Source organism: Macaca mulatta, chromosome 7 (assembly GCF_049350105.2).
Source record: "Macaca mulatta isolate MMU2019108-1 chromosome 7, T2T-MMU8v2.0, whole genome shotgun sequence".
Classification (NCBI taxonomy): Eukaryota; Metazoa; Chordata; class Mammalia; order Primates; family Cercopithecidae; genus Macaca; species Macaca mulatta.
In genome coordinates, this window is record NC_133412.1 from 132,667,160 (window position 1) to 132,690,371 (window position 23,212).

Sequence of the window (23,212 nt, forward strand, 5' to 3'; positions counted from 1 at the left end):
ATTCTACTGTATTTGCTAATTCTCTCTAGTTAATATACAGCAAATGAATACATTTCCTAAGAAAATTAAATAACTCACTCTAAACATGAAATCAGCAGAAAGGAAAATACTTTTTAATAAGATAGGATTTAATTAAATATTGAAGGAGAATTGCTGATATGCAATGTAGGGGACTAATTCTAAGTTCCTTCAGTTCTCTTACCTCGTTAAGTAATTCAATTCGTCTAGCTTCTGCATTCTGAATTTTTTCTGTAATAGTTTGTATCTCAGCTGTTATCTGAGCTGTCCAACGTGCATGCTTTTTTCTCAAGCAAGCTATTTTCCACTGAGTTATAACACTACAGATTAGAGCAAAAAGAATTGCCATTAAGTTGACATAGCAGTTTACTAAAAAGATGAAGAAATTCAAAGCAAACAAGTTATACTATGACTACACAAAATTGTTTGCACTATTAGTGTTGCAGACTACACACATTGCATGAAAAAGTAAGACAAAACATTAACTTCCTCAATTCTGTCTCTGCAAGTTGCTTCAGAGTAAGAAGTTACATCTGCACGTCCAATAGAACAGTGAACAAACCACACTTGGCAGCTTGCCTCCTTCAGGTAAAGGATAGATATGAGGAAGGCTTGGGGCAAAGTGGAAAACAAGGCCCAGGCAGAAATAGTAATAGAATTATCTAAATTACCGGATGTGCTACTAATAGATTTCAGACTTCTGGGTTCTCAAATTTTTCTCCACCACCACATTAAAAAGCTACATATTTGAAGAATGGTAAAAATGTGCAATTAGGGCCAGGCGCGGTGGCTCACACCTGTTAATCCCAGCACTTTGGGAGGCCGAGGCAGGCAGATCACCTGAGGTCAGGAGTTCAAGACCAGCCTGCCCAACATGGAGAAACCCTGTCTCTACTAAAAATACAAAAAAATTAGGCAGATGTGGTGGCACAGGCCTGTAATCCTAGCTACTTGGGAGGCTGAGGCAGTAGAATCACTTGCAATTGGGAGGCGGGGGTTGCGGTGAGCTGAGATTGTGCCATTGTACTCCAGCCTGGGCAACAAGAGCGAAACTCCATTTCAAAAAAAAAAAAAAAGTGCAATTAGAGTCTTTAAGTGCACATTCAATAATAACATTAGCCGGGCACAGTGGCTCATGCCTGTAATCCCAGCACTTCGGGAGGCCGAAGTGGGCAGATCATTTGAGGCCAAGAGTTTCAGACCAGCCTGGCCAACATAGTGAAACCCCGTCTCTACTAAAAATACAAGAATTAGCCGGGCATGATGACACATGTCTGTAATCCCAGCTACTCAGGAGAATCGCTTGAATCTGGGAAGCGGAGGTTGTGGTGAGCCGAGATTGCTCCACTGCACTCCAGCCTGGGCCCCAGAGTGAGACTCCGTCTCAAAAAAAAAAAAAAAAAAAAATTAGCTGGGCGTGGTAGTGCATGCCTGTAGTCCCAGCTAATCTGGTGGCCGAGGCATGAGAATCACTTGAACTTGGAAGGAAGAGGTTTCAGCGTGCCGAGATGGCACCACGGCACTACATCTTGGGCGACAGAGCAAGATTCTCTCTCAAAATAATAATAATAATACTAACAATAACAACAACAATGATAATAAAATACAGCTAAGTAAAAGCAAGAGCTTTTTAGCTGCACTGATCTAAATACAGCATTTTACATGTATCATCTCATTTACATTCACAGCTACTTTATAAGGTAGGTACTGTTATCCTTCCCCACTTTATAGGGATGGGGCAAAGATAAGTTATTAAATAACTTAGCCTTGGTCACAGAGCTAATAAGGACAGCAACCAAAGCAGGCCATCTGGAGAGCCGGTAGCCTTCACGCCACCTTCCTCTCTTATCACACCTGTCACCTCCCTACTGGTTCACAAAGAGGCCTGGATGAGCAAAAGGCATTGCACAAATATTAGCAATTTTACTCTTTGGTGTCTGCACTTGATTGAAATGGAAAACTTTGGTTCTGTTCAATACCAAAAAAAAAAAAAAAAAAATCAAATTAACCAATACATCTAGATCTGAGATAATTTACACATAATTTAGGAAAATCATTCCCTTGGGTTCTAGTAACAACAAGTATTTTGCACAGTGCATTAAGATAACATATACTGCTGATAACACAAAACACAAATAAACCTTTTTTTTTTTTTTTTTTACCATCTCTGACTTTCTCTTTCCAGGTTAGCACTCAGGATTTTGATTTGTTGCTGATATACTGTTTTTGTTGCTCTAAAAAGAAAAACATATTGGATTTTGCATTTGTGGGAACTGTTAGAATATACAATAGACTCTTTATGTATAATTTGTATGCTCAGTAAGGCTATAGTCTAATAGGGAGACAAAATAAGCCTTGTGAAACAACTAAACATTTCAGTGGCAGATTGATAGACAACTGCAATTCTGTGTTAGTGCAAACTGATTCTGCAACAGTTGTGGTGAATAGCCAAGGATAGAGAAGAGATTTCTAGGGAGGTAATTGACAAAGTGTTACTAGAGGTTAATGTTTCTCAGAGGGAGGAATGTGGATTGTCAGAATGGAGGTGCAATCTTATCAAGGAAAGGGTATCATCATTTGCAAATACAGAGAGGGAAGGAACAGCAAGTCAGGCCTCTGTTATGACATAAGGTAGGCTTGCTGTATACAGAGGACATGAAGGAGAGAATAACCCTATGACACAAGAGGAAGTAAGGTTGACACATTGTTGAGGAACTCCAGACCCTAGATTGAGCTCTGATTTGATATAATATATAATTCAGAAAGCCAATATAGTTTCTTGAGCTGGGGAAAAGTAGTAACTAAGGATAGAAGATTTTCTTGCGGTAGGATGGATGGAAATGTGAAGATTCCAACATAGGTGACAGAAGCCTTTATTTTTATCCCCTGCCCTGCCTTTTCCCTATGAAGTGCTTCTTGGACAGAAATGAATTGAAAGCCACATAAGGAAAATGCTGCTTTATATCTTTTGAAAGAAATATTCAGAAATAAAACTTAGCATAGGAAACACTCTTAAATAAACTAGAAACATACCTGGTCTCATGTTTCTTTCTCTGTTTGGATTTCTGTTGGTATGTGCTTGAATTTTCATCATCACCTATCTTACTTCTATAAGCTAGCTTCTTCATTGTCCTGTATTTAAATCGTGTGTCTCCCTTTGTGTGGTGATATTATTCCCCCATACAATGAGCACAGAAAAATCTGACTTGCTTTTAAAGGTCTAGTTCAAATTTTAAATCCTGTATAACGAAGGACTCCTTGATTTCACTTTCATGCCTGACTGTTTTTTATAATTCATTGTCATACATGGTTTATTTTTCACCATCATATATGGTTCATTAATTATTTCAAATGTGTTAGTCTTGCTTCTCTGCCCAACTGAACTATAAGCTGCCTTATGCTCAGTCTTAATGTGTACAATCGTAGAATATTTACATAGGTCATTTTGACAATCATTATAAAAGTGAAAAAGATGCATCCTCCTTTGATCTAGCACTTCAACTTTTAGGACTTTATTACAAATAAAAAAAAAGTCATATGGGTAGAGAGAGATATGCTAACTTCAAATATTTGTAATATAGGCAACAGACAAAAGTAAATTTCCATCAGTAGAGTGCTGGTTAAATACAATATAGTATAATGTGTATTATACGATAGAATACTATGCAGTTAGAGAAAAGATATGTGTGTGTGTGTGTGTATATATATATATAAAATCTTTGTTTTGAAATAGTTTCAAACTCAACAGGTAAGTACAAAAAATAGTACAAAGAATCCCATATATCCTTCACCAACTTCTCCAACTGTTACCATTTTACCTAATTTGTTTTATCATCCTCCTAGGTATAATTTTAAGTGGAACAAATTCGGTTATAGTAGAGTATAATCCAATTTTTGGATACATACAAATAAATACATATTTGAAAGCATATATAGTAAACTGTTAACAGTGATTATGCCTGTGGAGAGATGGAGAGATTAGGGTAACTTTTACTCTCTAAGTTATGCATTTTATATTTGAATTTTAAAATCATGTATAGGTATTATTTTTTAATCAGAAAAAGATTAAAATTAAAATGACTTAGAATGCAGAAATGAACATCAATGGGACTCAGTGTTGTGACAATGTTCAGGCACATTCTTGTCACTGCACCCCAACTGGTCCATTCCTGGGACCCAGGAGCTCCCACAGAATTCAGAACCTGTCTATCCTTTCAATGAAAAAGTCCATGAGAATGACTTCCAGACTGTGAAACAGAGAGAGCTAGTTATAAACTTCCGTTTCTGTAGTATGTTAGAAATCAACATAGATTTATTGCTATCATTTATTAAAAAATAAATGCAGAGAAAGTAAAGATAAAAAATTTCAAAGGCAACAAACATACTGTTGAAGTTCCTGGAGTGTGATGAGTCCTTCTTCCATATTTTTGATGTCTACTCTCTTTTGTGACAGAAAGTATTCTTTCTGAGTAATATATGTCAGCTGTTTCTGATTTCTATCATGAAAAACAGAGTTATTTGTTGAAGGCTGACATAATCAAACATGCAAACACAAATAAGAATTTCAAAAACAGTTTTGAAAGTTCAGATCATGAGCTATTCACTAAATAAATTATTAAAAAATAGAAACAAAGTATTTTTGCTGGTGGTAGCTAGATCTAAATTTATGCACAGGATTTTCTTTTTTTCAAATTTTTTCCCAGCTAATTTTTGTACTTTTGTGGAGATGGAGTTTCCCTGTGTTGCCCAGGCTGGTCTCAAACTCCTGGTCTTATGCAATTGGTACATGTTGGCCTCCCAAAGTGCTGGATTATAGGCGTGAGCCGCTGCGCCCGGCCTACACATAGGATTTTTATAAAATTTATGAAAATTCCCAAGCCACTGAAAGAACATTCACCACAATAGTAACCACAAAACAAGAACAGTTGTGTAGTGCTCCATCTCTCTAGGGGGTGTGTCTCTCCTAACGTGCTTATCAGTTCTGTCATATTCTTCTGTGGAAGGTGAAGGAGTCAGTCAGACTAATTTTGCATATTGGCTCTACCTATTAATCAGAGTGTGATCTTAATAACAGCTAACAATTAGCTTCACCTGTGAATAAGCATCAGTTTCACCAGCTATAAAATGAGAATTGCAATGCCTAGCTCCACGGATGAATGAATTTAATAAGAGGTAAAGTGCTCCTCTCAGTGTGTGGACTGATAAGGTTTTTTGTTGTTGTTGTTGTTTTGTTTTGAGACAGAGTCTGGCTCTTGTCGCCCAGGCCGGAGTGCAATGGTGTGATCTCAATGGTGTGATCTCAGCTGACTGTAACCTCCACCTCCCGGGTTCAAGCAATTCTCCTGTCTCAGCTTCCAGAGTAGTTGGGATTATAAGCACGTGCCACCATGCCAGCTAATTTTTTGTATTTTTAGTAGAGATGGGGTTTCAAGTAGTTATTTTTTTGTCTTAACTTGCAGGAGAAAATAATGAGGCTCAGAGAAGTTTATAGTCTTGTTCAAATGCCCAGATATTGATAGGAAGCTGCCTGTAATAGAAACTATTTGATCTAAGTGACTCATCTTCCAAACTGCTGTGGACTGAATTGCACCTCCCCCACCTCCAGAATTTATGTGTTGAAACTCTAACCCCCAACATGATGAAGAAATAGAGACAGTTGGGTCATTTTTACTCTCTAAGTTATACATTCATATATTTGAATTTAAAAATCAGGTATAGGCATTACTTTTTTCATCAGAAAAAATTAAAATTTAAAGTGCTTTAGAATGGCAGAAAGGAACATTGTGGGGGGTTAGTGTCGTGAAGGCCTTTGGGGAAGTGATTAGGTTTGGATGAGGACATGAGGGTGGGACCTTATAAAAGAAAGACACCAGACAGACAACGTGTTCTCTCTCTCCACCCTGTGAAGACACAGAGAGAAAGCAGCTGGGTGGCTGTAAGCTAGAAAACGGCCCTCACTCAGACTTCCAGCCTCCAGAACTGTGAGAATATCAATTTCTGTTGCTTAAGCCAGCCAGTCTATGGTATTTTGTTATGGCAGCCTGAGCTGCTGAGACAGAAACCAGTAATGATAGCAAACGTTTTCATTTTTGTCAATAGATTTTAAAACTAGGATAAGATTAAGTGTAGAGCCACCACTTTGATAGTAAGAAAAGCACCCCATAACGATGGCATGTTGAATCACATGTGTGGGTAAAGACATACTCATCATAGATCTTTCGTTTTTGCAAAAAAGTTTTTTCTTCCTCACTTAAAACAATCTTATATTGTCTGGCAAGGGTTTTCATTTTCTCTCGTAGGTCTTTGTATTCCATACGAGCATCATGCAGTGTTTCAACCAGCTAGAGAAAAACAAAGGAGGAGAATGAGAGAACTGGCTTCACTGCTCCTCTGAGGCCATCTGCATCAGGTGGCAACTCGGAGAGCACCTGGTATATTGCTTAGCCCACCGTGAATATGCCATAAATGCTGAGTGATTTAATTCTATAGCAAACATGCAATTGTATACTTTGGGACCTCTACTATAAATTTGCTTTTAAGTACAGAAAAATAGTAAACCCTGCTGCAAAACCATACAGTAATAATCCATATTGAAATGCAAAATGGGATGAATAAACTGTGCGTGCCTGCTCTGCAATGTTTGTATGTCCTTTTTCCAGAATATAAACTATAGAAAATGTAAAAAGAAAAAGTAACATCCTCAGCTCTTCCTCAAAACATCTTTGAGTTGATATTATGCTTGCTTCTTGTGAAATATTTCTATTTGAGGACAAAAAATAGTACCCTACATGAGATCAGAAATTTTGCTTATAGATTGCTTCAAACGAGGTAAGAAAGTCAAATTTAGCAGAAACAATGGGCTGAATAGTTCAAAACAACCTTCTATCTCAGGACAACTCAAATAGCTGCATGAAAAAATATTTGTAGAAGTGTTGAAGAACTCACAAGACAATAAAAAATGATTCAAAAAACAAAAATAGAATTACTATTCAACCCAGCAATCTCATTACTGAGTATATACCCAAAGGAAAATAAATCATTCTACCAAAAGGATACCTGCATTCCTGTTTATTGCAGCACTATTCAGAATAGCAAAGACATGGAATCAACCCAGGTGCCAATGAACAGTGGATTGGATAAAGAAAATGTGGTAATTATACACCATGGAACATTATGCAGCCATAAAAAAGAATGAAATCATATCCTTTCCAGCAACATGGGTGCACCTAGAGGCCATTATCCTAAGTGGATTAATGCAGAAACAGAAAATGAAATATTGCATGTTCTCATTTATAAGTAGAAGCTAAACATTAGATACACACGGACACAAAGATGGGAACAATAGACACTTGGGACTCCAAAAAGGTGAAGAGAGAAGTGGGGAAGGGTTGAAAAACTACCTACTGGGTACGATGTTCACAACTTGGGTGACAGGATCATTAGGAGCCCAAATCTCAGCATTATGCAATATACCATTGTAACAAACCTGCACGTGTACTTGAATCTAAAAATATAAAAAATAAATAAAGGATAATAGGGAATTACTAGGCCTAATTCTAGGAGAACGCAAGAATCCAGAGTGGTAAGGTTAGCACTTAAAGTTCCTCTTGCCTTGAAGACATTTACTAACATAGAAGAAACCACTTGAAAACCAAGTTTTGGGGTTTTTTTGCATGGCAAGTGGAATAAAAGCCAACATGTAATGCTCATCCAGTTGTTGAGCCTACATAAACCTCCCACTATTTTAGTCTGGGATTCCGAAGAGCTTCACCCTCTGGATAAAGGTAAATTGAAAGTTAACAAGTGCAACTTGACTTTGATCACCAGGGATGCTTAGCACGGATTAAGGTAGCTTGGAACTTGTAACACCCCACCCATCTGACAGAAGTAAATGTAAACTGTTCCTGGGAAAAACACCATTATCTTAATCCTCGAACTGTTTTTACAAACTGTATTAGTCCATTTTCACACTGCTGATAAAGACATACCTGCAACTGGGAAGAAAAAGAGATTTAATTGAACTTACAGTTCCACATGGCTGGGGAGGCCTCAGAATCATGGTGGGAGGCAAAAGGCACTTTTTACATGGTGGTGGCAAGAGAAAATGAGGATGATGCTAAAGCAGAAACCCCTGATAAAACCATCAGATCTCATGAGACTTATTCACTACCACAAGAACGGCATGGCGGAAACTGCCCCCATGATTCAAATTATCTCCCACCGGGTCCCTCCCACAACATTGTGGGAATTACGGGAGTACAATTCAAGATGAAATTTGGGTGGGGACACAGAGCCAAACCATAGCACAAATATTTTTTGTTCAAGTACAATGTCCAGTATACAATATTCCACCAGGAACAGAAGGAAATAAGAGCATGGACAAACATTGGCAGAAACAACACACTACAGAAACAGACTACAGACCCATAAAGACATAAGACATTGAAATTATCAGACACTGAACTACAAAACTACTATGCTTATTATGATTAAAGAAATATTAGACATGCTTGAAAATGATGACAGGGAATTAGAAATGGTAATGAGTGACACGGCAGATTTGAAAGGTACCAAATAATTACCAGTTGAAAAACACAATACCAGCCGGGCTCATGCCTGTAATCTCAGCACTTTGGGAGGCCGAGGCAGGTGGATCACCTGAGGTCAGGAGTTTGAGATCAGCCTGGCCAACATGGTGAAATCCCGTCTCTACTAAAAATACAAAAATTAGCCGGGCATGGTGGCGCATGTCTGTAGTTCCAGCTACTCCAGAGGCTGAGGCAGAAGAATTGGTTGAACCCAGGAGGTGGAGATTGCAATGAGCTGAGATGGTGCCATAGCACTCCAGCCTGGGCAACAGAGTGAGACTCCATCTCAATAAATAAATAAATAAATAAAATAAAAATACAATAACTAAAATTAAGAATTCAAATAAGACCACTCTGTTCAGAATACAGGAATGGGAGACAAAAAGTAGAAAATACAGAAGAGTGGGTATGATATGTAGAGGATACATATATTAATACAAATAATCACATACATACAATTGGAGTCTCAGAAAAAGATTGACACTAGCATTAAAAAGTCTTGCACCAAAAGGCTGTTGCAAAAGTAGAAAGGTTCAGAAAGAACTCCACCCTAAAGTCAGAGATAATGGATACAAAGAAAAGAGGGCCCTGGGCCATTCCCTGGGGTGGCCAACTGAGCAACTGTATCTGGAGTATTTGCTTCAACTATCTCCTTACTTCTGACACTTACACTAATCAGCCAACTGTAGTGGGGATTTTCTCCAAACCAAACCAGTGAGTACCACAGGCAGCAACTATTCCCAGGAGTCTAGAATTGGGTATAGAATTGTCATACCTAAGACAAGACAGGTCCTCTTCCTGACATACATCCCTCCCACCCCCCACCATGTATAAGCCCAATCAACACATTCCACTCTTGCTACAAAATTCTTTTTTTTTTTTTTTCCTTTTTCTTTTTCTATTTGGAGATAGCATCTCACTATGTCACTCAAGTTGGTCTTAAACTTCTGAGCTCAAATGATCCCCCGACCTTGGCCTCCTTAGTAGCTGGAATTACAAGCACACCATTGGACCCAGCATCTCCCACAGAATTACTACATGCAGGCTCAGTAAACAGAAGAGACAGGAAGAATGCACAATTAAGGCTGGCTCCAGTGGCTCACACCTGTAATTCTACCACTTTGGGAGGCTGAGGTGGGAGGATTGCTTGAGACTGGGAGGTCCAAGGCTGCAGTGAGCCATGATCATGCCACTGTACTCCAGCCTGGGTGATAGAGAAAGATACTGTCTCGAAAAAAAAAAAAAGAATGCACAATTAAAAGATGAATAAATATGTAGAGTTTCTAAACATTTGAGTAAAATCAACACTGTAAGAAAAAGCAATCAAAATCTTCTGTAGCCCTGGCATGGTGGCTCGTGCCTGTAATCCTAGCACTTTGAGAGGCAGAGGTGGGAGGATCACTTGAGCCCACGAGTTAGAGACCAGCCTGGGCAATACAGGGAGAACAGGACAAAAGAAACAGGTAAGCACATAATGGCTGAAAAATTTGCAGAACATATGAAAAATAGAAATTATCAGATTTAAGAAGTCAAATAAATCCCAAGGAGGAAAAATGAAAAGAAAATTTGGACACATCATAGTGAAACCGAACAGCTAAGGCAAAGGGAACAAAGAAGATCTAAAACAAAAGACATATGCCATGTTAATGGATTGGAAGCCTCAATACTGTGAAAATGTGAAACCTTCTTCAAACTGATTTACAGATTTAATGCAATCCCAATCAAAATCCGAACAGGTTTTTTGGAAGAACATGACAAAATTTAAAACGTCAAGAATAGCTGGAACAATTTGGAAGAACAAAGGTGAAGGATTTATACTACTAGCCATAAAATCTCATTTTAAAGGTACTAATTAAGACAATATTCTTTTAGTGTGAGGAGAGATGACTAGTTCAAATGAATAGAGTCAACAATCCACATATATATTTATGATCCACACTTGATTTATGACAATAGTATGACCACAGTGTAGTGAAGGAAAGGATTGTATTTTCAGTAAATGGTGCTGGTTAACTGGACAACCTTATGGAAAAATATGAATCTTGACCACTATCTCAAAACACACACACGTAAATTCCAGATGGTTCATAGTCTTAAATGGGAAAGGTCAAACAACAAAGCTTCTCAATGGTAACAGAAGAGAATATTCTCATGGCATAGGACATAGAGAACATTAATTAAAAAGAAAAAGATTGATAAACTTGGCTTCATTAAAATTAATAAATTATATTCATCAAAAATATGTACATAAATATTGTACATTTGTGGTTTATGTATTGTTCTGTAATGTGTAATATTTTATAATAACAAAAGTTAAATCCAACAATGCCACTGCTGGGTATATATCCCAAGGAAATGAAATCAGTATGTAAAGAGATGTCTGTACTTCTATGTTCATTGTAGCACTACTCAGAGTGGCTAAGATGTAGAATCAACCTAAGTGTTCATCAGCAGATAAATGGATAAAAAAAATGTGGTATACACATGCACAATTGAATACATTCAGCTTTAAAAAAGAAGAAATTCTTGTCATTTGTGACAACATGGATGAACCTGGAGGACATCATGATCATGTTAAGTGAAATAATTCAGGTACAGAAAAACAAATATTACATGATCCCAATTACACGCAGAATCTAAAAAAAACTGAACTCAGAAATAGAGAGTAGAATGGTGGTTGCCAGGGGCCGGTGGGGGAGGGGAGAGGCTGGGATACAAAGGTTAAGTTTGAGTTTAATGTCAATCTTTGAACGTTCCTCCAATAACTCATGAGAATTATGATTGGATGTCACTAAGAGCCCATAGTTTCTACCTAGTGAAAATAATAAATAGGCCAGAGCCTTGCACTCTTTGAAGTGATCACTCACTCACAACCATGGAATTTGGCTAAGAGCTAAGAATTAAGGAGAAACTCTTTGACCAAGTAAGCCATGCCAGTTTAGGGGTCCTAGACTGTTCAGAAAATCACGTGGGCTAGACAATGTGGAGTTATTGTCAGAAAGTTGTCTCATAGCTTCTGCAGTAGGAAATAAATGGGAAGAAAAATAATATTTTGCTCAGAAAATGAAGGACAAATTTGAAACCAACCAACCAGCCAACAAACCAACCTTGTCTGGTTTCTGTCTGTTGTTGGTATCCTTGCAACTAAAAGAATCAGAGTAGCCCGGAGGGGAAGCCATCTCTAATGGTGATAGTTCACAAAAGCAAAAATGGAAAGCATTTAATTGGTACAAATCATTCTTCTGGGAGGGAGCTGCCTTTGATATCCCTGATGAGCCTCAGGGCATGGGTGCAGAGGCTTTGTAAAAGAGAAAGAAGAATTTGTATGTGGGGTGGTATCCTACCACAAGAAGATAGATGAGGAACTGTGAGAGAAAGAAAAGGTGGTGAACAAAATGGCTTTATGCTCTGCAACAGGATTTCTCCCCATGACCACTAAAATTTCCAACAGAGCTTGCAATAGATCATGAAATGCTTAGTGTAATTAAATTTGTTTTAGAAACTAGTGAAAAATGTGAATTTTATATCCTGGTTGACTTGGGTAAAACAAAGATAGAGGATGTAGACAGAGAGTACCTGACCTAAGTCCTGAACGATTAAAATTAAGTATGTGTGGCCAGGGGTGGTGGCTCATGCCTGTAATGCCCAGCATTCTGGAAGACCAAGGTAGGAGGATTGCTTGAACTGAGGAGTTCGAGACCAGCCTGGGCAACATAAAGAGACCTTGTCTCTGCAAATAATTTAAAAATTAGCTGGGCATGGTGGTGAGTGCCTGCGTTCTCAGTTATTCAGCAGGCTGCAGCAGAAGGATCACCTACGCCTGGGAGGTTGAGGCTGTAGTGAGTTGTGACTGTGCCACTGCACTCCAGCCTGGTGGGTGGATCGTTTCAGGTCAGGAGTTTGAGACCAGCCTGACCAACATGATGAAACCCTGTCTCTATTAAAAATACAAAAATTAGCCAGGTGTCATGGCACAAGCCTGTAATCCCAGTCACTTGGGAGGCTGAGGCAGGAGAATTGCTTGAACCCAGGAGGCAGAAGTTGCAGTGAGCTGAGATCATGCCACTCCACTCTAGCCTGGGTGATAGAGTGAGACTATGTTTCCAAAAAAAAAAAAAAAAAAAAAAGGAATAAAAGAAAAGAAAGGAAATTAAGTTTGGATATAAGAGGTGTGGGAAGAGATACTAAGGATATTTCTCCTTCAATACAAGGGACAAGAAGAATTTCAGTTATGTCTGGTGTATATGTGTATTTGTGTATATAAGTAATTAAATGGGATCATATCATACATGCTGTTGTTTCTCTTTTTTAGAGGGAATCTTCCTCTGCTGCCCAGGCTGAAGTGCAGTGGTACAATCTCAACTCACTGCAACCTCTGCCTCCCATGTTCAAGTAATTTTCCTGTCTCAGCCTCCTGAGCAGCTGGGACTACAGGTACACACCACCACACCCAGCTAATTTTTGTACTTTTATAGAAATGGGATTTCACCATATTGGTCAGGCTGGTCTCGAACTCCTGATCCCAGGTGATCCACTCACCTAGGCCTCCCAAAGTGCTGGGATTACAGGCGTGAGCCACCATGCCCAGCTTACTGTTTTATAATGTAGTATTTGTCACTCAATAACATATTATGAGCAATACTGATACTTATTTAATCAAGGCCTTTTTGTTGAATTTTAATTGTATTACTCACCCTCACCCCCAATTTTTCACTATCATAATGAATGCTTCACTGAATGTTTTGAGGCTAAATTTTGGTTTACCCACAGGATTATCTACTTATGATATGATTTTTTTTTTAACCTAAGTTTGAAAAAAATGTCTAGTGAATTCTCCTGGGGGCTAAATCTGACTCAAATACTTCTAAATAAGTATTTAGAATATTATATTATAACATAATATAACTCTATTATATTATATTAGTCAGGGTTCTCTAGAGGGACAGAACTAACAGGATAGATGTATACATAAAGGGGAGTTTATTAGGGAGTATTAACTCACACGGTCACAAGGTCCCACAATAGGCCATCTGCAAGCTGAGGAGCCAGGAAGCCAGTCCAAGTACCAAAGCTGAAGAATCTGGAATCTGATGTTCGAGAGCAAGAAGCATCCAGCATGGGAGAAAGATGTAGGCTGGGAGGCTAAGCTGGTCTAGTCTTTCCACGTTTTTCTGCCTGCATTATATCCTGGCCGCACTGGCAGCTGATTAAGATGGTGCCCACCCAGATTAAGGGTGGGCCTGCTTTTCCCAGCCCACTGACTCAAATGTTAATCTCCTTTGGCAACACCCTCACAGACACACCCAGGATCAATACTTTGCATCCTTTGATCTAGTCAAGTTGACAGTATTAACCATCACGATATGATATATAATATTTAGAATATTCTTAAGTGTAGAGCAGGTTGCTGTACTTCACAGGTGCAGCACACAACAGCAAGAAGATTCTAACTCTCTAAATAATTCACATGAAAAATATCCATTAATCCATTAATCATGGATATTCCTAATGTACCCATACTCACATGAAAAGTTACCAAAAAACAGTTCCTCTGTAGGTGGCCAACCTTTGCTCTTTCATATATTTAAAGTACTTTAGGAGGAGATAAAATGTTTAACATTACTACAAACGACCATATTATTGGTCAATGAAAAATATCCTTTTGAAAACTTCTATATTTCTCACACATATTTTAAATATTAACTAAAAGTGAAATGTAATTATAATCTAAAAGTCATTACTTCTGCCTTCTTACCTGTTTTATCTTGTTCAGGAATTCATTTTTTTCATCATTAGATGTATCATCCAGTTTTTCTTTGTTATCTGCGAAAAAACACCTACGAACAAAGGAAGCCAAACAGATTCATATAAGAACATACTTTCCAGAAAAGTCATATTTACTTATGAAATCGACAAGTCCCAGTCCCCATCTCCCCATATAACATATTTATGTATATATTTATCAAAATAAGCAAAAATGTGTACTCCTTTGAACTGATGAGTTAATATTTCATTTATTTATTCTTTCACATAAGAAGCAATTATTGAACACATACCCTGCCAGATATGTTTCAGGTACTAGGGATACAGCATATGCAAGGTCCCTACCCTCGTGACAACTACATTCCATGGAGAGATCAGGAGATAAGCAAGTTATCAAAAAATAAGTAATATATCTCAGATACTATTAAGTGCTCCTAAGAAAACAAAGTAAGATAAACCATAAAACACTCCTGAGAGCAAGAATGCAGCTCTAGACAGGTGGTCAAGGAAGACCTTTTTGGGATGACCTGTGAAAGACCTGAATGTTAAGACGGAGCCAGCCACATGAAGATCTGAAGGAAGAGCTTTTCAGGTGGAAGAAACATCAGATGACAAGACAGAGGCAGGCAACAGCTTGGTGTGTTTGAGGAAGCAGGATGGTGAGGCTGGAGATATAGACTGGAACCAGATCATGTAGTGTGTTAAGGTCAGGCTAGAAGTTCAGATTTTATTCTGAAGGGAACAGGGGTAGATTATTTAAGCGAAAGAGCAACATGAACCTATGGACATCTTGTAGGGATGACTCTGGTTACTTTGTGGAGAAAGACAACTGTGGAGGAAGATCATGTAGAAGGCTCTGGTGGTGGTCCAGAAGAGATCATGGCTGTTCAGGCTAAAGCTACAGTGGTGGTAGTGGTAAGAAATAGACATATTCAGCATATATTTTGAAGATGAAGGCAATAGGGCGTGACTCTGGATTTGGCTGGAGTAAGAGTTGAGTCGGGGTTGGGTAGTGAGGAGAGCAGAAATGGCAGGTGGCCCCTGGGCTCTTGGCTGGACTAACTAGGTAAATGGCAGCGCCACATTAACTGATAATGGAAGACTGTGGGAAGAGCTGATTCAGGAAGGTGAGAAATCAAGAGTCTGTTCAGGACATGTTATGTTTGAGATGTATAATAGACATCTTCCAAGTGGAGAGGTCAAGTAAGGTGTACAGTATCTGCATTTAGAGCTCAAGTCATTGAGGTAAAGAAAGTATTTAAAGCCATGAGACTGAATAAAATCACATAAGAAGGGTATGAGCAGAGAATAGTGAAGGACTGAGAACTTGAAATTTAGAGTCTTAAAAAAGAATTGGAACAATTAAAGGATCCTAAAAAGCAGCAACCAGTGTGATCAGTGAAAACATGATATTTAGGAAGCTAAGTGAAGGAAGTACTTCAAGAAGGCGGAAGTGATAAACTGTCAAATTCTATAATGAATTTGAGAACTTTCAGGAATTGACTAGACCACTAAAGTTTAACAGGATGGAAGTCATTGGTAACCGTGGCAATTCTGAAACCATGTTAGTCCAAAAAAGCATCTACAGTCTTCATACCCTCATATACTTTAATGGCAAGGATATACTCTAGGCCACAAATTGGATGTCATTTATATACAACAGTTAACTTTCACATTTCTCATATGCTGAAAACCAGTTGAATGCCAAAGAAACACCATAGCGATTTAGAAAGGTAGGCATTGGATTCACCTTTATCTGTGTAATCACACTGGATATCAATGATAAGAAAGAACAAGGATCAAACTACAGTGCCTCCTGTGGATCTATGGAGCATCTGAGTTACTCTTATTTGTCCAAACATATATGGAATTTAAACTTGTGGTTGAGTGATTTTGTTTTCCGCAGTATTTTGAATTCAAAGTAGGTAACAGTGCTATTAACCAGCTTGCAAGTTAAAGATTTCATGAAAGAAAATGAAGGTTTAAATATTGATAGGAAAATGTGTCGTGCAAATTATTTTAGTTTCTTGTATAATTTCTTATAGAAATCTTATAAAACAGCACTGATTCTTCAAACCCACCAAGCGGGAACTAGGTTGCCTCCCCCTGTCTTAACAGACAGAGGAAATCAGCTAAGGAAGAAAATAGAATAAAAGGAACTTTCTTTTTAATTTTCCAGGTAATAAAGAAGAAAGAGTAAAATTTTTGAATAAAAAGGAGGATAACTTATATCCTCGATCACCACATTAATATAAAGCACTTTTCTTTGGTGAGATTCTATATGAATCCAAACTCTTAAAAAGCTGGGAATATAGATAATGATAAATCACTATAAATGGAAGATCAACGAATCTTCATACATGTTAGCTAACATGAAGCCTGCTTATAAATAAAATTTCATCAATGTAGTGAGTATTTTATTCATAACAGCTAGAAATAATTTGAGGTAATCCATATCTTCCATTATGACTTTTTTGTCTAGTTTTTCTTCAAAATATACATAAACTAATACTATTGAATCACAAAATAAAAGTTTTTTTGAGTTTTAGTTGTGGTATTAATTGAGCTTTCTTATTTTTTAATCTGATACTGAAGATCAAGATTATTGCCTGTTTTACAAACTGATGATGGTAAATCAGCATTGTACTCTGCAAATTGTGTTTTGAAAGACTTATTATAATTTTAATTACAATATATTCAAATGTATATAGAAATAGCCAAGTTATAGCAAGATTCTACATGTGAGGTTACTAGTCTTTTGGGAATCTTCTCAGTCCACAATTTGTTTCTTAAACTGTCAGTGAACTACTGGAGTAGTCCCCGGAAGAAATGTTATGACTCCATCTTCTTGTGTAGAGCTGATTGGATCAGGAACCAAAGCGGAGCCAAACACATTCTGATATGAAATCTGGGGATTTTCAGGGGAGAGAGTGTATTGACCAGTCTTTAAAGATTGTTGGACCTGTGCCAGGTCAATTCAGAGGATTTGGCATAGGCAGACATTGCCATAGGCTCACCACGAAGAGAATACCGTGTGCAATAAAGAGAGGAATAAAACACTTTCACAAAATGAAGCACAGACTGAGGCTTTGGATGGATGGAAGACCTCCTTCAGTTTCTGGTTCTAGTCCCATGTGTAGCAGTTTTTGCCCTGAGGCTTCCCTGTATTTTCTCAGGAAGTTTGGCAAGTCTCCTTTGAGTAAGAACAACTCTAACAGCATGGCTAGATGGGTTGTAGCCTATGATACGTCCCACTAATGCTGTCCCCCATGGGCATTTTTGTTTATAGGGAGTCCGGAACTGAAATGAGATACATTCCAAAGAGTCCTTTCCTTTCCCCAAGCTGACAGCGTCTTTAATTTTTTTCTCTTGATCATCAGCTAATTTCACAATGAAAAGGTGACTCTACAAAGCTTCCACACATATTTTAGTAAACTAAGAGAATATAATTTTCATGTCAAATTAAAGACATTTTAAAAAATGAAAACATAGCATATTAACTATATTATAATATCATATTAACATGTCTCAAAACACTTCAGTAAAAATAAAGCATTACACTTACAGTTTAGCCTCCAGAATTGCAAGGGCTTTCTTTAGCTCATTGACTTGTTGTTCCCAAAACTTTATTGATTCATGTAGTCGTGCTATCTCTAAATTGTGATCACTAAGAACCTATTAAAAATTAAACAAAAATATGGCATCCAATCATCACCAAGTGATTCATAACAGCAGTTCAATTCCACTCAATATTCAATTTTTACATTGGGAGTGTCCTTCAAGGAAAAAATCAATCATTATAATTGTTTCTCTATAAAATAAACTTGGACATAAATCATTCTGAAATCATCAGAAAAACCCAAAATTTAGAGGGGAAGATGGCTAAATACAGCAGTGAGAATGTGAAAACTATTTTCACAAACTTTTGTGACAAGAATTAACTTCATCTAACACTTAAAAAAATTAAACAAATCCATATTGTCACAATCATCTTCATTTATCATCCCAGGATACCAAAATCAGTATTATTTTTAAAAGCCAAAACAAATTGTGTCTTTTGTCTCCCTTAATAGCTATGTTCATGATGAAAAGAACTTTTATTTCTTAATATTTAATCTAAATTTAGGAAATAGAATAACTGGATACTGTGGAAAAAATGTTATGATTTAAAGGAAGGGAAAATTGATGGAGAAAATTCATAATGAAACAGACATTTTTGCAATGCAATTTTGGGATGAAGGAAAGGAAAGTCTAACTTATTCAGCCTTGGGTTTGCATTTCAGCTTGTGAGGGACAATGGAGCTTAGACAAGGCTGATCAAACAAATTCCTCTTCATTCAACGCAGAATTACCATGGACATAATATTTAATGCCATCTAACCCTGGACAGCGATATGGGATCAGAGATATACCTGAGGGGAGAATGGAGGTACTCTCAACCACGTCAGGTGAGAGAGGTGGGTAAAAACTACTCAAAATGGTTTCTTTCTCTAGAGTACCCATAGCTAGTTACAGAGCTAACTGGAGTCATAGAACTACCATCAGAATGAGCCAAATGTTGAGAGGCCTCTGATCAATCATCAGAATTAGGGATACATGCTGAAGGCCTGATAGGCCTGACATCTGTTATCTTTAGTCCTCAGTCCTCCTTGCCTGGACAGGTAGGACGTCTTGAGGATCCCATGCTATTATTTTTTTCTGCCAACATCGTATCAACATTACCTGGCTGCAGAGACGTCCCATGTAAGAGTTAATCTGAAATTCCTTGTGGTCTCAGTCTATAGCCAAAACACTGTTTTCTAACCTCAGCCAACAACAACGACAACAAACTACCAAATATAAAACACTTAATTGGCATGACCTCATTTAATCTCCACAAAAACGCTCTGCAGTAGGCAATATTAATACTTCCATTTTATAGATGAGGAAACTTCACATTTGTAGAACTAGGATTTGAATCCAGCTCTGTGTGATACTCAAGTCTGTGCTTCCAAAACTATTATCTACCAATGGAGGGGTAGGAGAGTGGGCAGGCTGGATTGTGGGGAGTGGGGAAGGACCCGGAGGCAAATTTACTCCTGCTGCCTTCAAAATAATTTGGGCTTAGAGATCTTTGGAGTCTTGGAGTACAGGCTAAGGAACACATATTTCATTTTCTCAAGTTAGTTGGTGGTGTGCTTGATTTATGATTTATGAGGCCAAAACTGGAAATATGAGCTTGGGCATGCAGATAAAATATGTTTTATATAGCCTTTCTATTCTCCTGTAGGCCTAGTGCTTCCTTACTATGTTGAAATTTAAAAACAGATAATGATGTTTTTAAATATACATATTTGAGAGAAAATTTTCATTTTACTAATGCTTTGTAATTGAATATCATAATAGATACATTGTAATTAAAATGAACAGAACCACCCCTTATAAAATATTCAGTTTTACTATTGTACCAGTATAGTTTTGCATGTGATTTTTCAAGACACATTGAAAAAATATACTAAAGACTCATTAGTTCAATTAATTGTGATAAGAAGTTAACAGGCATTTTTGTTTTAAATAACATACAAGTAGTATTTACATTAACCACTTCAATTATAGTCACCGCCATAAGCTTATGTTTTCTCATCTTTCAAATAAAGATAATCCTCACAAAATACTTCTCACAGTGTTGCCTTTCAGTAAATGTTATCACAATTTTTTTTAACAGAAGTGCAGAGCTCTGATGTATTTTCTAATTTAAATAGACAAATGGTCTCCTTTACATATTAATATTGCTGTACTCAATACAGAGCCTAAACTTGGTTCTATTATTCCACATTCAGAATTAAGGACTCAGCCCATGGTTATTCATTTTGTTATACAAAATGAAGCAATCTCATGGAAATGTTATATATATCAATACATTTGGTGAGTTCTGTATGTTTGTTTAAATCAATATTTTCACAGTATTTTGGCCCATCCAATGCAGTTTGTATCTAAGGCATTCCACATTTCCTTCTTCCCATGATATCCCTGAAGAGGAAACCACAATTGCACCATAACGCTTTAAAGAAAGTGTCAGAAAATGTTCAAGTGCAGAAAACATCCTCTCAGCATGACATGAAGATGCATTACAATCAACTCCTTTTTTACTGAGGTGCTAGATAAGGCTTAAACATACATTATTGTTTCTTACCGCTGCGGAAACAGTAACTGTTTCTTTTATTTTTGACATTTTAGTTTGTAATTTATCCAATTCTTTCTTCTTTTTATAAGTCTCCACTCTCTTTATTTCACAGATATCTTTAAATTCATTAATCTATAGTGACAAGCATAAGAAACCAATTTAAAAAGCCTATTAGCACAACAAAGTTTAGAAAATCTTTTAAAAACAGTGTCAACCTAATTCATATTTAAGTATAACATATTCAATTCAAGTATAGTAATAAGTAAAAAATAAACCAAAAAACAAGGGTTTCCTTATTTTGCAGTATCACAGGAAAAAGCATGAGCCACAAGGGCCGAACTGTAATTATTGAATATTGAAATAGTAAATTTATAAGAGCAATAATAACAATGATTGTAAATAACTAATTATAAAAGTAATTGTCACAGTAGTGATTTCATAGTAAATCACCACAGCAGTGGTGACCAGATTTACAATGTACTAAGCAGACAAGAAGAGTCAAAGGAAGAATTGAAGAAATTATCTGGGAATCTAAATTCACATTATTTAATGGGAAATAAAACCAGCTAAACACAGAGTAAACAAAGTAATTAAAGACAGAGCAGCTTGTAATCCTGGAAAACTTCTTACAATTTTATCACACCACCACTTGCTAGACCCTAATGAACGATGTCACCCTCTTATCAAAACCACCTCTCCCAAGTCAACCAGAGAAGAACAAGGAAGAAACAATCATTACAGATCTGATGCTGAATTTTAATTAACATGACACAGCAGGCAGTTCAGCTCCTGCAGTGGCAGAAAAAGATGCCGTAGTTATCCCCACCCCACCCTCACAAATTTGCTGGTCTCGAAATATTGTTTTCTCTTTAAGGCCCTCAGTTTTGTCTGGCCCCACTGCAGGCCTCTGCTCTCTCTCATTCATTTATCAGGAGCAGCAGGGCTGGGCTGGTGCCCTATCGGAACACCCTAGTCCTGTCCATACAGACACAGTCTCAGGGTTATCAAAGGCAACTGGATAAGATGGTAGCCTATTCCTTGTCCCTATATGGCTGCATATAAGCAAGGGGACACCCCAGTGTTACAAATTCTGTCACTTAAATTCTTCCCCATGAACTGAGATGCTGCTACCAATCAAATGTCTTCCCCAAGAGCGGAAGTGTCCTTGAGTCTCCCGCTCATCCCGTTTTCCCAGGGTGTTCACAGAAGATACCACGGAGGCTGCTTGCCAGCCTTGAGGACAAATAAATTATTTCCTGTTTCCTGCTCCAGATTCTATACATTATTGTATTTTAAAGAATAAATCATGCCACTTACCTGTGCAGTCAACTCTTGTTTTCTTATCAAATATTCTGCCCTTTCTTTTTCCATTAGCTCCTCTGCTTCTTGAATACATTTTTTTTGCAATGCTATGTCTTCTCTCTTCAAATTTATTTGGGTATAAGTCTCATTTATGTAAACAGTGGTGGTGGCTTTTTTCTCCATAATTTTGTTGAGTGACAGGACAAACCTTGCATGCTTCCTTGCTAGCTCTTCCTGCTTCTCCCTAGGAGAAAAGAATTGCTCACAGAGTGAGAAGCACAGCTCTTAAGAAAGGAATAAAGTCTGTGTGGTGAGATGAGCCCTCAGCAAGAGGAAAAGTGTAAGGAATAGTTATTTTATGACTGTGTTTATGATTGTCAAAACTTGGTTGAAAGCCAGGCGCAGTGGCTCATGCCTGTAATCCTAGCACTTTGGGAGGCCAAGGCAGGCAAATCACCTGAGAGGTCAGGAGTTAGATTCCAGCCTGGCCAACATGGTGAAACACTGTCTCTACTAAAAATACAAAAATTAGCCGGGGATGGTGGTGTGCACCTGTAATCCCAGCTGCTCGGGAGGTTGAGGCAGGAGAATTGCTTGAACCTGGGAGGCAGAGGTTGCAGTGAGCCGAGATCATGCCACTGCACTCTAGCCTGAGTGACAGAGTGAGACTCTGTCTGAAATTTAAAAAAAAAAAATTGAGATGAGGACAGAAGGAAACACAAAACAAGCATCAACCTTGCAACTTTTACCACTTTTCAATGTAACGTGGCCTTGCCTCACACCACCGGTCCCCACATGCCAGGTATTAACCACAGGGCATTTTGGGTTAAAGTACACAATGACTCAAAAGTAGTTTTGAGCGGGTAAATGGGATCTGACCAGATGAGTGTTTTGATATGTATTGTCATCATGTCTAGCTCATCAACCTGAGATACGCTGTTAAGCTAAAGAAAGAGAAATCTCATCACATCTCCAGCTACCCTGGATGCTACAACCCTGCAGGCAGGAGCCAACAGAAAGCTCTCCTTCCTCTGGATAGAAACTAGGGAAAGAAAAGAGTCTATCTTTATGTTTTGGAGGATGCCTGAAACCTCATTTGAGCCCTCTTACCTTCTCCCATCTGTAGCCAACTCTGAGCTCATTAGGAGTCATTAACCTCACACATCCATTGCTGGGCGGTGTCCATCTGAGGAAGACCTTAAGATCATGTGAGGAAGACCTCAAGATCATGTGAGGAAGACCTTAAGATTTTGTCTACCCCGAGGCTAACAACAAAAGGTTTACAAAAGGGACAATTGGTGCCATTTCTCTATTTTCCTTTTTAAAAGCTCCTGCAATGTAAAGACCCTTTCCCTTTTGCTAGTCCTCAAGGCTGGAG

The 23,212-nt window shown here is 37.8% G+C and overlaps 1 protein-coding gene across 1 annotated transcript in view; it reads right to left on the reverse strand.

The window, feature by feature from the left end:
- CCDC175 (coiled-coil domain containing 175) overlaps positions 1-23,212 on the reverse strand; it is a 62,523-nt gene that overhangs the window by 28,457 nt on the left and 10,854 nt on the right. The window contains exons 5-12 of the mRNA XM_015143798.3: positions 21,850-22,078; positions 20,542-20,664; positions 17,935-18,044; positions 14,362-14,443; positions 6,223-6,359; positions 4,404-4,514; positions 2,181-2,252; positions 203-338 (exon numbers count right to left, since the gene is read on the reverse strand). Of these exons, the coding sequence (XP_014999284.3) occupies positions 203-338; positions 2,181-2,252; positions 4,404-4,514; positions 6,223-6,359; positions 14,362-14,443; positions 17,935-18,044; positions 20,542-20,664; positions 21,850-22,078 (1,000 nt within the window). The remainder of the gene's footprint in view (positions 1-202; positions 339-2,180; positions 2,253-4,403; positions 4,515-6,222; positions 6,360-14,361; positions 14,444-17,934; positions 18,045-20,541; positions 20,665-21,849; positions 22,079-23,212) is intronic.